Source organism: Cariama cristata, unplaced genomic scaffold (genome assembly GCF_000690535.1).
Source record: "Cariama cristata isolate BGI_N322 unplaced genomic scaffold, ASM69053v1 scaffold32883, whole genome shotgun sequence".
NCBI classification, from domain to species: domain Eukaryota; kingdom Metazoa; phylum Chordata; class Aves; order Cariamiformes; family Cariamidae; genus Cariama; species Cariama cristata.
Genome location: NW_009609784.1, coordinates 20,719 through 38,365, shown reverse-complemented (window position 1 = coordinate 38,365; position 17,647 = coordinate 20,719). Strand labels below are relative to the sequence as shown.

Here is a 17,647-nt window from a genome sequence, read left to right as displayed (position 1 = left end):
TCTGCTAAAAATTTAATAATTTATGCTGCTTTGTTTTTTAATAACCTCTGCATGTATCTCACACTATATTTTAAAAATGCTTAGGTGTTCAATTAGTTTTCCTTTCCCATTTGTCTGTTTCACATCTATCTTTGGAGTGTTCTGCTGAAAAGAGCAATCTACAGTAGCAACATCAAATTCAGGACTTGGTCTATTGGCTCTGGAGTATGGATATATATCATCTTAGGTTTCAAATCTAAGCTGATTCTTAGATTTGAAGGCTCATTTGCCAAACAAGCATCTCATTAATTCGTGTCTTGTCTCACGGGATACTAATTCAGTAGCTTCGAATTTCTATTCTTTTGCCAGAAGGGACACATTGAGAAACTAGTGTAGGTTATATGTCATTTCCTTGGCTGTCCTTCTTTTAACACCCCAAAGCTTCTTTGTCATCATTAGCTTCTGCATTTCAGGTCACTCTCCTGCTCACTATTTTTGAAATATTCAATTATGCATTCTTCATAGCTGGATTTTACATCAGTCATGCCATATGCATTAAAGAATCACATTGATTCTGTCATCGAATAGGATGGTTTAATGTTTCCCAATATTCTTCCCAACTATAGAACTGTTCTAATTATGTTCTAATTCTAATCCTTTTATTAATCCACTCAGTAAGCCTGTACTTTCACAGTTGCTTTTTCTCAGATGGAGCAGTAGTGTGCAGCCTGATTCATGCTAGCCCCAAAGGGTGGATGTGTACGTAGAGGTTTTAGGGCTTGGGCTTTTCTCTGGTAACAGTACATCTTTTTGCTTCATGCATTATAGTAAATAGTGAATTGATGTGATATATTTTCAGGCATGTTGAAAAAACTGCCTCTTTTTTAAAGATAAAAGCTATATAAGTATATAAGCGTAGCTTCCATTTGTTGTGCCCCACTTTCATGCAATACGTTCTCTATTTAGGTATGCCAGTTGCCAAAAGAGGCTGTGGGGTATAAGTGACTAACACAGAGGTTGATCAAGGGTCAATAGGTGGATCTTGGCCGAGCTATTCCACATCTGTTTCTCACTTTCTCTGCATATATAGATGAAGACAATATTTCTCCACAGAAATATGTGATTTAATAGATGTTTATGAATACAATCATGTAAGTGTTTCTGTAGTGCCATCTATCCTTACATTTTCAAATTGTATTGGAAAAGGCACTTTTTCCTAGAGCTCCACTTGGTTGGATAAGTGTCTCAAGTTTTAAAAGGGGAGACTGAGGTGTGAAAGACTAGTTTCTTAACTCCAAACACTGAGCACTGTGAAGGGCTAATTTCTTAATTTCAAACATTGAGCACAGCATCTTTATCGAGTTTAGGACTAGACTTGGTGAAATTTAGGCAAGTTTTTTTGACTGATAATATTTATTTGAATAATATAACTCGAATAGCTCATCAAGCAGCTCAAGAGCAAGTGAAGTGAACATGGGGGAAAAAAAAAACAAAAACGTTTCTGAATAATGCACTAGAGGACAAACGTCCTGTTTTGTTTAACCTGTAATCCGCTGTGCCTCCTTCAATGGCTGGACACTGTCTGGCACTGCAGAGCTGCTATTAGAAAGATTAGTAATATATTTAACCAGGTCTAATTAAAATCCAGGTGTATAAATTCTCCATTCTATCTGCTAAGCAAACTTGTCCCCACTTTGGGATCATTAGATGAAAGGTGACATTGAAGTGCATTGTATTAATAACCCCATCTCTAATTAAAGCCATGGCAAATTACTAACCTGCCATGGATGACTTTGACAGAAATAGGATACTAGGCCATGATTGTATCCGCTACAAGGAACTGACATTTTAGTTAGCTTTGGTAGTTGAAATTTGGGACAAACTACAACAGACTTTGTACAGCTGAGGCTCCCTGTGTCTCCAGTGAGAGAATCACTTAGGTCCTATATAATCAGATCTATTACAGTAACTAAACCTTTAATTTCCAAAGACTGCTGTATCTTCATCTATAACCATAGAATTGTCCATTGTTTTAATATAACTGAGGTCCTGATTCTTGCCGCATGGTTTTACTGGCTCACACCTGTAAAAAATACAAAGAAAGTTAAAAGTTTAATCAGTATTGAAGGTTGATGGCAGCTCACATCAAAACGAGGCAAGCCAAGTTGAAGTGTGAAATCAAATATTTAGATATTCACCCCAAGGCTGGGACCTTTGCCATAGCTTAGAGCGAGGATAGCCTTTAGAGAACAGATGTATAGCAGGGACCAGAATTTATATGAAGAACAATTATACCGGCTTTACTCTGTCAGATTTAAGGTACTGCTCAAAGTTTTCTCCCTCCTGAATCTTCCTCTCTACATTTCAGCAGTGACATTTTGACTCTGTTTCTATGATAACCCAATAGAGAACAGTGAAAATATGATACCGTGATGAGTTCTTTTAGGGCTAAAATAGCATCCATTGTTCAGGAAAAATCCACTCAAAGATGTGGAAAGGCTATTTTGGTGTTCAGATGTATTATACTGAAATGTTCCTTATTTTGAAAGATTTTGCACTGCCTTCAAGTTACTAATTTAAAAAGGAAAACTGAGAGAATTGACTAATAATTGCGTATGAACTTCACTGTCATCCTCTTAAACAAAGGAGCTGTTATACACATCTTCCAACACATCTGTCTTTATAATTTTTTCATTCTGTAAACTAAAATAGGAGTTCTAAGTATTTAGATGCCAATCATTCATGCTGATTATAATATAATTCCTTAGGAAGTAGAAGTTATCACAATGACATTATTCATGATTAAAAATTGCTCAGTTTCATTTAAATTTGAGGAATCTAGCTGCAATGAGTGTGAGTACTTCATTAAACGTAGCATATTATTTGGCAACTAACAGAATATTCAAGTAAGTTTACGTATGTTTCTCTGTAACTTAAAGTAATGATTCTCTCATTGTAACTTTGTAGGATTTAACACCCGAAATGAAAGCTTTTGTGGACCAATATGGGAAGACTACTGATGGAAAAATAGGAATAGTTGAGGTAAGACAGTTACTTTATAACAAAGGACTGGCGTGTTTACTTGAAAATACATTTAGCACAGAACAATCTGAGCATAATATGTAAATATTTTGGATTTTTAGTTACACAGAAAATTTATTCCTCTATCTTAAGACCTTTAGTATTTTTTTTGCTAATAGAATTTTTTCATTAACAGAAAGGTATTCCTTAGCCCTCTCCAGACATTTCACTACACTTCATTTATCTTTGCACGCTTTATTCAGTACAAATAAGCATCAACAGCTATTTAGTTTTCCTGCAAAGCAGATAAGAGATCTATTTTAGAAATTGAAATTGTGAAAGGTAATGTGATTTATTTCTACCTATGATTTTGAACTAGTGCTCTGTCACCACTCCTATAGTGAGGATAACACACAGGTGAATGCAATTGGGCAATCACTGTATGTAATCTATTCTAAAAAAACCATATATAGTAAGAGAGCACGTTAATCATATCAAATTTAAACAAAATTTTAATAGTAGTTGTGATCCAACTTGTGAAAGATCAGGATTTCTTATGAGTTCCTTTGTTGAAGTTTAACAGAACCTCAGGCAGAAAATTCCCCTGTTCCTTACTTCCGCTTTCTAAAGAGGGTAAAGATAACCAACTCCTTCTGCACGTACAGCTGCTCAACAATTGTATAATTTAGGTAACTTGCTAGGAAGGGGGGAACCATCGTGTTTTCTCTCACTCTCACTCTTCAGTGCTGCAAGTCAAAAAGGAGAGTTCGCTGGGTTACAGCTTGAGAAGTCACTTTTTCAAGCCTAAATCGACAACTCCTTTATGTCACACTGACTGCAGTGAGACTGCGGTTTTATTATTAAGTGCTATTATATATTTTTTTCTGATAATAAGAAATCTGACCTAGAGAGCTAATTAAGAAACAGCTGGAAGCAAGCCAGGTCTGCAACATTTCTACAGTGACCAACTTTGGGTCAGTAGCTAATTTTAAAATAGAGGACTGAGGAGAATCTGTAAAAGTCAATAGGAAGTATCACGGCTGATATAATAGGTCATTTCAGGGTATCTTTTCTCCTGTCATGTGTCTGAATTGCATATACTTGTTTAAATGCATATGTAATTATGACTAAGCTACCATGGAAATACGAACAGTTTGTTTCACTTGCAGCTATAACTGATTTTTAAATATGCATCTTTTGACAATACTTAGCATTGATCAAATAGTTCTGCATCTAAAAAGCGCTACTGTTTATTTGGACTAACAAATTGTTTGGGTTTGGACTAACAAATGTTTATTCATTTGGTATTGAAGAATCCTATTTAATTAAGTATTTTTGAATATGTGTAATAGCAAGCATTGGATGCAAGAAGACTGTGTAGACAGTGCCTGAAAAAGACTGTGTTTCTTCACTTAGGAAAGATAACTGAAAGTTTTACCTTTCAAAATTCTATTTCTGATTCTGCTGTTGACTTAATGGGTAAAGGTGAGCAAAGCCAATATGGCCTGATATGGTACGGTGCTCACCACCCCCAGTGAAGTGCCAAGCATGCTCCGCATCCACGGAAGCCATTGAATAGTGACAGTACTCAGCTCAGTGACTGAAGGGACTTTCTCCCTTAATAGAGCAGCTTCCTAACCCAATAGCTATATTTTATTTCACTAACATCAGCATGAAGCTTGATTTGGAAAGTGCTGATGGGACTCAGACAAAATTGTTGTACCTGCAAAGCAGTATGATATTAAAGTTGGTATTTGGACTCAGTTCTCCTTCCTTATAAATAAAAATGTCCAGCAATTCCAGCTTGCTCCCATTTACATAGTGCATCAAATAATTTTTCGGAAAAAGGGTATCAATATTGTTTAAAAAACCTTGTGTAAAGCCATTCAGACTCTTAGCCATCATAATGAAAACCCCGGCACCTGACAGAAAAAGTCCTAGCGAATAACGAGTTTTCAGGAAAAGTCTGTTGACTGAGATAAAGAGGAGGCCTGAATGGCTTCACAGAGGAAGGAGTGGATTTTCAGCTCAGATTAAGTGTTGATTCTGTCTTTGCAAGCACACTGCAGTCGGTTCACTAGCTTTTATCCAGTGCCCTGCAGCTAAAGGCAGTCTCTGACCTGCCCACTTGCTTGTCATTGTGTAAGGGATGTTTAATTCACCTTTTGTACTCATTCAGATCAACGCTTTCACTAAAATGTGGATGCAAAACCCAAGGTTTTGAAACTCAGGACTGTGGTAATTCCACATTCAAATTATTTGAAGCTTACTGCTGCCACAAAAATAACCACTTATTAGCCTAAAATATTCTTTGCACTCCCATTCTCTACTATAGGATTTTAAAAAGCAAATTCACTGTACTAGGTGAAAGGAATTTTAAATAGCATTAAATATCAACAGAATTTACTTAGAGAATGATTTCTAGAAAATAGTTCTGATATTGTTTTAAGTACTGAGAGTATTTTTTTGGCTAGGTAACCCATAAAGACGTACCTCAGCCTGCAGCTGAGCAGAGAGGAGTCATGCCAGTCTCAGTCTTTGTGGTTGTCCTCTATTGCTCATGATGCAGGAATAGCCAACATTCTCCATAAAAGCAGCAGAGCTTACAGAAATGCTCACTAAACTGCTGTTGCTGTCATACATGAACTCACAGTGGTCTGTCCTCTTGCTCAAACATGCTCATGGAGTGCCCTTACGCTTGTCTTCACAAAGAAGACGTGATTAGAAATAGCACCAGGTTTCCACCTTTCCTCTTTGTAGTGGTATAACTGGGACTGGGAAGTTGAGCCAGTTTCCACATGATCTCCTCATCCCTGAATAACGCAGTTTTCCACATAAAGCAATTTAATGTTGTTTGATGCACGAGCTTGGAGAACTGGACTCCCCTTTAGCTATATTGTTTCAATTACGCTAAAGGGTACAAAAGAAAGAAAACAAGAAAGGCATTTTTTGGCAGAAGCCTGAGATAATATTGGATATTGAGGTACTACATCTTCATAATGTAAAAGCCTGTGCTTTCCCGATGACTTACAAACAGTGAGAGGCACAGCTTAAAACAAGGTAATTTTCTTCCAGAGGTAATACATTCTGTACCTCAAATACAGTTTGGTACTGCTAGTAAGCTCTTAGTGATTCTTTGGAAAGTTACTATTTTACATTTATCCTTGCACCTTGTACTATTTTACAGTGCCCTTGCAAAATTCACCAGAGTTAGCTATAGAGATCCCATGAATGACATTTTATTTACAATTTCCACATAGGTAAATCCTTTCCCATTGTCATAATCAGTCCCTTCCCCCAAACTCTGCTTATTATGTATAATCAGTTCTTCCATTCAACGTTTGTTGCTGAGTGGGAATGTACTCTAAAAATCAAAGCTCCCCTGTCATGGGAGAAATAAGAAATTTTTCCATAAATCAGCACAAAGTTACGCACATACAGCTATTGCGTAATTATCAACATGTACTTACCCACATGTGTATATGCTGTTTATAATGGAGTAGGTTTCGAAAGCTGCTGACGAAAACACATTGTTTAAGTTGATTTGATTTGGTCTTCAGCCATTTAGCAAAAGCACTCAGAACGCTCTGACAGGCCTGACAGCCTGTCATCAGCTGCACCATTTCTGTAAGGAGAGTAGTCTGATGTGTCTTTTCAGTTGTACCAGCACTTGAAGAATGTAACTGATTCCTTGCACAAATAATTTTAGAGAAACAAGAGATCTGTCTCCATGCCCTTGTTGTGCCTGTTGGGTGAGAGGGAGAGCTGAACTCACCTACCGCCCCGCTGCAACCCAAGGAAAAAGCCTGAGCAATTAGACAATAGCACTGAAACAGACAAAACGAGGGATTCGAGGGTGTGAAATGAATGCAGAAAAACAAAAATTTGAATCAAAATTTTAAGATGGGCCTCCAGGAAGTCTGCAGATGTCATTTTTCATAAAAGAATGCCACTAAGAAATCTGTCTTTCTCCATTTTCTCTTCCTAGTAAGCACAGCTGGTCTATTCTTCAAGGAAAAAGTTTTCTTTAATCAAAACACATTTCATACATTTTGAGGACAGAAAAAAATATTATGCTTTTGTTAAAAACAAATCATGATTTTACATTAAATTATACAGCATACTCTCCATCTTCTACATTTGTCACTTGCCAAAATCGAGTTATAGTAAATGAGCATTTTCAATAATCAGTACAATAATGTCTGATTTTAAAAAAGCCTTTTGTAGAGCAGAGGCATTGGAAGAACCACCCCTGATTTTGCAGGGCTAAAAGCCCTTTTGATTTCTTTCTGGTATTTATAGCTCTTCTTGAACACATCTCTGTGCCTGACAAATGATCACCGGTTGCCATCACCTTACCCTCCCCACTTTCTTTTTTTCTCCTGGCTTTTCCATGTATTTTTCTGTTTACCTTACATGTGTTCTTCATGTCAGCGTTCCCCTCTCTTCTTCCTCTTCCTCAGTATCTGCGAGTAGTCTATTTTCCGAGCTGCCTTAATTCATGGTCCCTCACACTTATCCTCTACATGTCCTCGAATTATGCTTTCTCTTTGTGATGATTCCAAGGTTTTCACCACAGATCCTCACTCTGCATGGGTGAATTTTTTCCCCTCTTTCCCCAGCTACCCCTTCGGTAAAGTGCTGTCTTACTCCCGTCTCTCAGAGCTCAGTTCTGTCTGACCTTGATGAATATGGCAAAGCTTTAAGCCAGAGGCCTTTCAGAGGCATCTTTCAAAACTTTCAGCTAAAAGGATGAAGCTTCCTATGGGGCCACAATAGGGCAGTATGAACACAAAGAATTTCATACCATTTTAAAAAGTTTCATGCTTTTTACAGGCTCAGTTGGCCTAATGAAGAATCAAAAATTAATCTTTCTTAAATTCTGTTACAGCTTGCTCAGGTATTACCGACGGAAGAGAATTTCCTGTTGTTCTTCAGATGCCAGCAGCTAAAGTCAAGTGAAGACTTCATGCAGGTACAGTATGAAAAGTTACCTTTTGTAAAATCATCCAAGACCCGCTTGCCATAAACATATAATTAAAGCATTCACGTTCTGATTGCAGACATGGAGAAAATATGACAGCGACCACAGCGGCTTCATTGATTCTGAGGAACTTAAGGTAAACTGATATCTATGAGTATGCACGACATGAGAACAGGCGTTGGATTACAGCCTGTGCCGCTCTCTGTTTCTTCAGATACCCACCCGTGCATGTTTTTGCATTTCAAACATGACCGAAAAGCAATATGATTAGCTGATGTTTTTATCACCAGTAAATTATTTAAAATGAAACTCTAATCTGATCAATGTTTTTTAAAACGTGTTTTAATTCAGATCAATGTTTGTCTCAAGTGACTCAGGGTAGCAGGTACTTGAGCTTAGAAGTAAGAAAGATTACGACAGCAAGATAGGCCTCTGAGAGATATGTTGCTCTTTTTTTGGTATATTAGGGAGAAGGGCTGGTTTTTAGTTTTTTGTTTTTTCCTAGGGGCATCACTACCATTAATCACTATGCTGCTGGACAGATTGTGCTTTCTCAAGTATGATGTAACGCTACAGTTTCCACTGTAATACTGTTAGGCTAACACAAATGGAACTGTGTTGCCCCTGCTTGGTTAACTTGGTGGGATTTTGGTAACAGCTTTAATATGCGCAAATAGGAGCAGAATTAAGATTATTCCATTAGCCATCTCAGCCTTGCAGAGTTAACAAACCTTAAAGCTAGAGCGATTTACCTCCCTAGTCATAAAACTAGTAGCAATTTGTAGATGCTGAATCACAGAGTCACAGAATCACAGCATGGTTGGCAGGACCTCTGGAGGTCATCTGGTCTAACCCCCTGCTCAAGCAGGGCCATCCAGAGCTGGTTGCCTAGGACCACATCCAGATGGCTTTTGAATATCTCCAAGGATGGAGACTCCACAACCTCCCTGGGCAACCTGTGCCAGTGCTCGGTCACCCTCACAGTTTCCTGATGTTCAGAGGGAACCTGCTGTGTTTCACTGTGTGCCCATTGCCTTTGGTCCTCTCACTGGGCACCAGCCTGGCTCCCTCCTCTTTGCACCCTCCCTTGAAGTATTTAGATACATTGATGAGGTCCCCCTGAGCCTCCTCTTCTCCAGGCTGAACAGTCCCAGCTCTCTCAGCCTTTCCTCATAGGAGAGATGCTCATATACAACAGCCTCTGAATAGAAAGGTGCCGTTTTCCACAGTTCAATTGCACTTGATACATTACTGTAGCTTTAAATTCAGAGGAATCAAAACAATTCATAGCAAGAGAAAGAACCCAGCAGTGTTTATCCATCTAATTTGGACTATTTTTCCCCTATGTGGTATTCTAAAGAAGAACTGCATAAGCTCTACTACCTAAAGCACTGGGAAATCAAACTGTCCAAAATCCTTACAGCTCTTCTGTTCAGAAGAGGAATCCACATCAGACAATTCACATCTTTTTTCCTTTTTCATTCCTCTTTGAGTGTGGTATCTGTGCGACGTTTGCCGAGGATCCTACCTCAAGGCAACCCTCAGGCAGGTGAGCCCGTTCTTCCGTGGGCTGGTCACAGCAGGTTGGTGTACCTAAAGTTGGTAGGATCAGGAGGAGGCCACGCACGCAGCACTTGAGAACTCTCCAGCTGTTAGATGATGCCTTAAGGACTGTTGCCAGCTGTTATAATTCAAAATATACTTAAAAAGGCAAGGCTGATTGAGGACCAGCTGAAGAATGAAGACATTTTAACTGGATCCCCAATGGTCCCATTTCTCTTGTGCTGCGAGATTTTGTCTGCCTCAGAGAAACAGGCCATTTTAACATGTTGAAAATAAGACATAAATGTCCAGTTTTATTTTTAGATCAGTATTTCTTGACAAGTCCAAACATTTTAACTATTTGCTATGTAAGGAGTACACCCACTTGCAACTTTGTAAAAGAAATTTAAGCTAGAAATCAGGAAAACTTTCTAACAATAGTAACAGCAGTGGAATACGTTGTCTAAGGGGCAGACTCTCCATCACTGCCTATATTTAGGAAAGGTTTGGCAATAGCTCAGATCAGACAGTAACTCAGGAAGTTTAGATATAGATGATCCTTTCTTGAGACACGGAGATGGACTGGATAGCCTTTCAATGTACTTTCCAGTTCTATTTTCCATCAAAGCATGCAAGATTAAGCATGTCTCCGTAATGTCCATTTACAACATTTTACTCATGTTCTTTGTATACAAGCTACCAGGAAGGCCCTCCAGCACAGAGGGGGTCTGATTAGAACTCTAGTGGGTATTAGTCATATAGCTGCATTCAAATTTGAGAATGTCATCCATGTACAAATAGATTTTCTTATGAGCTACCCAATTTTCTATCTTGAAATGTCACCCAAAATTCCACAAAGACAACGAAACTTGAACTGATGACAGTAATTAGGTACTCCATTGAGCACTGGCAGGCATACAGACATCTCAGGTCTTGTAATGCCCTTGTTAAATAAATTGATATCTCTCTTTTTTAATGTCACAGATGTAGTACAGAAATTTAAATCACCAAATGGGTGGAAAAAAATCTTATTTTTTTAAGTAAAAATGGCTGGTGTGTCAAGTCACATGATACTATATCAAATTCTCATTCAAAAAAAATGCTATGAAACTGGCTGCACACATTTAAAATACACGGTAGGAAGGAGCAATGTAGGTTAACATTCACTTCTAGCATCGGGTACTGCCATAGGCAAGGATAAAACTTGATTAATCATTGATCTTTTCTGTAAAACTGTTCCTACATTGCAAGAAGTGATTAGGCATCCAAGTTTTCAAGGAGATTCAAGGTTAATTAGTTTAGTTTATTGATAGAGCTGATTAGGAAGCAGTATACTTGAAAGCCAAACTATTTTTTCCAAATTCACAATACAACAAATGGCATACAACGCAGAAAGTTTTATGAGTCACTTTTTCCAAATAAAACTGTGCAATATACTTGAATTGATCAAAAGAAACTGTTATATTCTTAGCTGTTAATTACTACTTCTTTTCATACTTACTTGGAACTTCAGCAGTAAATACTAAAGTGGGAGTGAAATAGTATTTCCCATTACTTTAATCTGAAGTTAGCAAATCAAGAATTTTATACTGTGGATAAAAATTCACCTATTACTCTTCTATTTATTTTAACAGAGTTTCTTGAAAGACTTATTACAGAAAGCAAATAAGCAGATTGAAGACTCAAAGCTAACAGAATACACAGAAATAATGGTAAGACTATTTACAGGCATATTTCATCAAGACTGGATTAATACAAACTCTGTTTATCTTTAGCCACTGGAAGGCTCCAAACGACTTGGAGACCCACCAGGTCCTAGTCAGGCTAACTATGTCATTGCAACAGAAAGACACCTGTGCCATCTTGCACTGCAAGTACTTCTGCAGCTACAGAGCTCTGATGGGCAGTTTTCAGTGCTGCTTAAAAAAAAGCTCAGGAATTTTGACTTTTCTTGGTATTTGTATAATATTAGACCATACCTTAGTATTTTCCCCTATTCTGCTTCCCTGTGCCATTAGTTGTAAAACTGAAGTCTTCACAGTTCATAGGAGAAAAATTGTACCTGTTATAATTACATTATTATGTTTAGATCTAATTAATTTGGGGTTACTTTCTATGTTTTACCTTATTGCAGTGCTGTGGTGTCCATCTCTTGTCTTAAAAGCCATCACTGCATGGTTGCTTCTTACCAGATTTACAAACATCTCACTCTTCTCCCCCTGCTTCAAGAAGGGGAAACTGATGTTTTAGACAAACACTAGAACAGAACTATCGCTTCCCTGGCCTTAAATCAGCCTATCCTTGGGGCACTCCTTCCATCCCACCGCTATAGTGCTCCATGGTAAGGATCAGTATTGCCTTCTGAGTGGACATTTCAAGAAAAAAATGACTCAGAATTCTTGTCTTCAGGCAATGTATAACACTACATTTTTTGTATTTACCAGCTTGGTTTCATCCTAAAGTACTTTTAGCAATCAAAAATGTGCTAGGTAAACACACTAGCCCTCAAACTGGCCTGAGAATGGCTGATCAAAATTTGTATTTCTCTTAGAAAAATTCTGCTGGTTTGTTGCACCAGTATAAACCATTTACCTAGAATTGTCACTGCTTATTCACTGGTGAAAAGAATATGTATCCTTTTCATTCAGGGAGTTTTTTGACCTTCATCTTGAAGTGTGCTCTGAGTTCTGGCCTCTGCAGAGAGACACAATGACAAAGAATTAACAGCAGTAAGAACAAAAATACAAGGACATCTCTCCCGTAATCTCCTCAGAAACTAGAAAAGACAACTAATAGAAAACATATGGTCCTGAGCAGCTGCAGGCAGGCAGAGCCAGCCACTAACAACTCATCAAAATACAAAATATGTTGACTTCACAGCTGCCACTGCTTACCTCCCCCAAATGCAAATCTCCTTTCATGGGAAATGCGTGCAAGGCAGATGCTTTTATATAAGGAAAGGAAGTGTTAAAAGGAACCAGGGTGTTACGTAGAAATAAACGTTTATAAAATTGGTCTCATTTCTGGTCTCCTTTGCCATTTATTGTGTATTAACCAAGTGAAATTAGGTCTTTTTTCACGGCATTAATTCTATCTTTGAAAGGATATACACTTAGTACAGGATGTCGCTTTTCCTCTTATCTAAAAATTACATCTAAAATTACTGTGATTGAAAGTGACGGGATGGAGTGTGGGTGGTGGTGTTTTCAGTACAATGTCTAACAATGTTTTGTACAGTTTGCTGCTTTTGTGACTTTTTTTATACAGCAAAGGCAAAATAATACTTGAAAGTAGAAAAATGGAACTATACAGACATGAAAACTGTGAGAGGAAGTCCCACACAGGTGCAATATCTCCACCTGCTTCTAATAACGAATATAAGCTGTTTGTGCCTTTCAAGCAGCAGGAGCTCATCCTTTCAAGGCCTCAAAGGAAAACACTTTAATACAATAGGGTGATTAAAATGATTAGAAATAGTATTCAGTTATTTTGTCAAATTACATTAATATATAATTTAATTATTTGGAGAGATTTAATTTCACATTTTCATATCATCAACAAAATGTGATCATCTACAGCATCTGTTCACTCTTTTCTTTAAATTTATCACAGAAACAGAACATGATCTTTACTTAAATATTTAGGCCTAGCAGCCAATTGAATGAAAAGTCTATTATTTTCTAAGGAATTGAATACCTTATATTCTACTGAACTTTACCCGACTGTTGTTTCACCTTTATGAACAGAGAATAATGATGCTTTTATCAGATCATGACATGAAGTGAAAGTAAAATGTTACCATGTCAACACTCCTCTCATTTATAAATAATTACACGTGCGTTTCTCATATGGGACATTCATCACTGCAGGCCGGTTAAGACCTCCCTTACAGCAGGCCAATCAGAATTGTTCATCTGGTTTCTTATCAGGCTTTTGCAGTAGAATTAATTACTATAAATTACTTCATCAGTACTTTAAATAAATGTATTACATGGCAAATATGACAGATTAAAACCTGGGACCACCATTTCAGCATGAAATGAAGGCTAAATTTTATTGAATTTAAGTTTTCTGAAGAAGTGTTTTCTTCATTATTTTGATTAATTTTGGTTAGTAATGTAAAATTATATATTCTTTCAGCTCAGGATGTTTGATGCAAACAATGATGGAAAGTTGGAGCTTACTGAACTGGCCAGGTATGTCTTCTGTCTCTTTTCACAACAAATATCATGTAACAATCGCTGTTATGAAAACAGATAAATATTCTGACCTTTGCTTTTTCTCTCCAAAGACTACTCCCTGTACAGGAAAATTTTCTTATTAAATTTCAGGTACGAATACTCACATTCTTAAGGTAACCTGTTACCATCACATGTAACTGGTGTCATTAATGGATTTTTTTCCCCTTTTGGCATTTAGGGTGTCAAAATGTGTGCAAAAGAATTCAATAAAGCCTTTGAGATGTATGATCAAGTAAGTCTTCAAAAAAACTTTTTATTAATTGGGTAGTTGGATTGCACTTATTTTCTGAATTGGTGGAAAACTACCCGTAACCTCTAAGAAATGTTTAAAATTATCTTTAATGTTATTTTTCAGGATGGCAATGGCTATATAGATGAAAATGAACTTGATGCACTACTGAAGGATCTCTGTGAGAAGAACAAAAAGGTAATCCTAGAGGGCTTTTTTTCCTCTTAGAGATTAGATTTAATTTGGATTTTAAGGACACTTTAATCCACCCTATTAAGATAAATATAGAGCTTCTAAGTCATAATTCCTGAAGTCAAAGTACAACTAAAAATCTTGGCAGAAGTCATAGCAGTGTAAATCCTGAACTAGGGGAGTTGTGATTACACAGTGACACTGTCAAAAGCTTGCTTCTGAGACATCAGCTATCAGCAATCTAACACACGGCTAGAATAAGGATAACATACAAATACATAAACAACATTTGCAATGTGTTACTGTTGGACAGGCTGGGCATATCATTTTTTTTTTTCCTAATTTTCTGCCATTGGAAGCAAACTTGTTCATGCTGGTAACTAAACAGGATTATAAAGCATTATCTGTTCTTTAAATAGGAATTAGACATTAACAACCTTGCGACATACAAGAAAAGCATCATGGCCTTGTCTGATGGAGGAAAGCTTTACCGAGCAGAACTGGCTCTTATTCTCTGTGCTGAGGAAAACTAGAACTCTTCTATCATGTCCACTTAACTAGTGATGTACTCTATCTACACAATAACTGTGCACTATAAGGGAGTAGGCTGTATTTTTAAACTGCATATAGAAAATTAGCCAGGATGTGTGGCACATTCCTTTCAGTTTGTTTCTACACTGTTTGTAATGTACAGTTTTTGTAACAATAAGATTGATAAAGAGAATGTCTATGTTTGGGCCAGTCTGTATATTTAAAAAGAAACTAAAATATGTTTGGGTTGGTTTTGTTTTCGCTTTCATAAACACGGCTGGAAAAAAATTAAACCTGCTGACATTGCTGTGGTCATCATATCCTTTGACACTTGCAACATTTCTTGTTGAATTACATAACGAAAAGGTCTACAGGTATCTTTCCCCATTACAACTAATTGGGTTTTTTAAAATGCAAAACATGAATTCAGATTAAATACAATCTAGGTCTGAAAAAGGAAAGAGACGTTGGCATGTCTGATTTCCAAAATTTAACAAGGCACTAAGAAATTGTTGTCGCAGTTGTCAAACCACCCACTTACAGGTCTGTGCTCTCTGCAGTTTTTCAACTACTCTTCTCATTACGAACTCATAGCATATAGACAAAGCATTTATCCGGGATAGATCTCCACACAGTAGTTGACAAAAAAAATAGTGTTTTCAATCTAGCTGTTTAACTTTACTGAATTTAAACATAGGCACTTCAGAAATAAATGCCTTTAATCTGTCTTGGAATCCTGGCTAAATGACAGGTAGTATAGTTAATACACAGATTAACATATGATATTATAAGTGTACCTTTCATGACTACTGCTGTGTCAGAGAATATGACAATCCATTTTCTAAACTATTTTCACATTTTGCAGGTTATAATTATTCTAGTAAATTGCTGTTTTTACATCATATTCTGTGTAATCTATAATTAAATTTAATATCCTAAGATTGTTGGTGTCTAGTTTGTCTATCTCCTGGATTCTTTTCTCTGTACTGTGTAAAGGACAAAACAACAATTTAAAAAAATGTGCCTCCTTGGATCTTACACTGAATTACTGATCTATAATAATAGTATTAAAATTTAACACTAAATGAAGCAAAAGATCTAGTGCAGATTTTATACCAATATAGAAATTTAGTTTACATGGTGGGCTCTGCTTTTTATTATGCTAGAGAGGTATTTTTTAAATGGGAACTACACTATGGAAACAGCCTTCTCTTCTTGCATCTTTATTTTTTTGGCCTGGTTCCCTTTCTACTTTACCCAGATAACTCCATGAACATCCCGGCCATTGCTCCCAGTATGTACTGGTGTAGGAAGGAAATTGGGCTGTGTCTTAAAGCCAATAAGCCTCTGTTGCCTCCATGCACAACTGTTTCAGAAGTAATTCCAGGTTAGTAGATTAGCTATATAAAACTTCCCAGATGCATCTCTGTGTCTTATTTAACAACCAGAAGCAAATGCATTTTATTGGAAATATGTCTCAAACAATGAGGCTCAGATCCTTCAAGATTACAGTCACTGAACTCCCACTGAAATGAATCCTTGAATTCCTCAGGTGAACTAAGGCAATTAAATACCATTTCAGGAATGGCCCAATGGCCTTGGGCTCTTCCCAGTCTGAGCCTTGGTAAGTTAAGGAGTAGGTGGTGCGGAATGGGGTCTTGCTGAAAAAAAAAAAATACAAAAGAATTAAAGTAAGATTAAGCTAGCTCATTCTCGCTGCTTTACTCCGACTCCACGCACAGTGATTTAACTTCTCACCTGCTTGTTCTCCTCTTTTCTCGATGCAATGTGAAATACAACTCTGTACGTTAAGTGAAGGAACAGTGAATCTGCCTATCAGTACAATAAATGATTGATATTGTTCTGTGCACTTGAAACCCTGGATTTTGCCTTATTTTAACATTTCAAAAGTGTAAAGAAAAAAACCCAAAACTTGTATGTAAAAATATGATGTGACTGCTAAAATCATTACAGTGGAAGATCACAGACTCATAGAATGGTTTGGTTGGAAGGGATCTTAAAGATCACCTAGTTCCAACCTCCTTACCATGGCAGGGACACTTTCCACCAGACCAGGCTGCTCAAAGCCCCATCCAACCTGGCCTTCAACACTCCCAGGGATGGGGCATCCACAGCTTCTCTGGGAAACCTGTGCCAGTGCCTCACCACCCTCACCGTGAAGAATTTCTTCCATATATCTAACCTAAACCTCCCCTCTTCCAGTTTAAAGCCATTGCCCCTTGTCCTATCACTACATGGCCCTGTAAAAAGTCCCTCCCCACATTTCTTGTCGGCCCCTTTTAGGCACTGGAAGGCTGCTCTAAGGTGTCCCCGGAGCCTTCTCTTCTCCAGGCTGAACAACCCCAACTCTCTCAGCCTGTCCTCACAGGAGAGATGCTCCAGCCCTCTGAGATAAAGCATTTAAAGTGCTTTGACATCAAGTCATCACAGAAACTGGATTCTGTCTTCCTGAACATGACTAAGGCCTCCTGTCACAGATCTGTTCTGAAGCCACCCCTCTACTACTGCTGCTGCCCACCCGCTGGCCCTGCTGCGGAGCACGACACAGAAAGCAGGCCTGTCACCCACAGGCAGAATGTTTCCTGCAGTTATTTCTCATTAAAAAAAACTTGGATTCAAAGACAGCAATTTAAAAATCCAGTTCTAGCAAAGGTGTCTACTATGTTAGTGCAAAGCAAAGTGTAGCAAACATGGGTCAGTCAAAACTGCTGTAAAAACTCCAGGTTTTAATCTCTGAAACACTCCCAGACAGAGCTCTTAAAAATGTCAGGGTTGGGGCAGAACGAGGCTTGGAATAATAAAAAAGGTGATGATAGGGAAAACTGCAAGCTTCTTTCTTCTGGTAGACATCTGATGACCAAAAAAAAAGATTGAAAGCAAAATTGTAGCATGCACAAACATTAATTA

At 37.6% G+C, this 17,647-nt stretch overlaps 1 protein-coding gene across 1 annotated transcript; it reads left to right on the top strand.

Annotated features, from left to right (window-relative positions):
* Window positions 1-2,946: 2,946 nt before the first annotated feature.
* On the top strand, window positions 2,947-15,662 carry CALB1 (calbindin 1, 28kDa; the record flags this gene model as incomplete). Its single annotated transcript, XM_009697625.1, has 9 exons — window positions 2,947-3,021; window positions 7,892-7,975; window positions 8,064-8,120; window positions 11,161-11,238; window positions 13,667-13,722; window positions 13,818-13,857; window positions 13,946-13,999; window positions 14,123-14,194; window positions 14,608-15,662. Coding segments are annotated over 9 exons (630 nt in total), but the record flags the coding sequence as incomplete, so codon positions are not given.
* Between the last annotated feature and the right edge of the window lie 1,985 nt (window positions 15,663-17,647).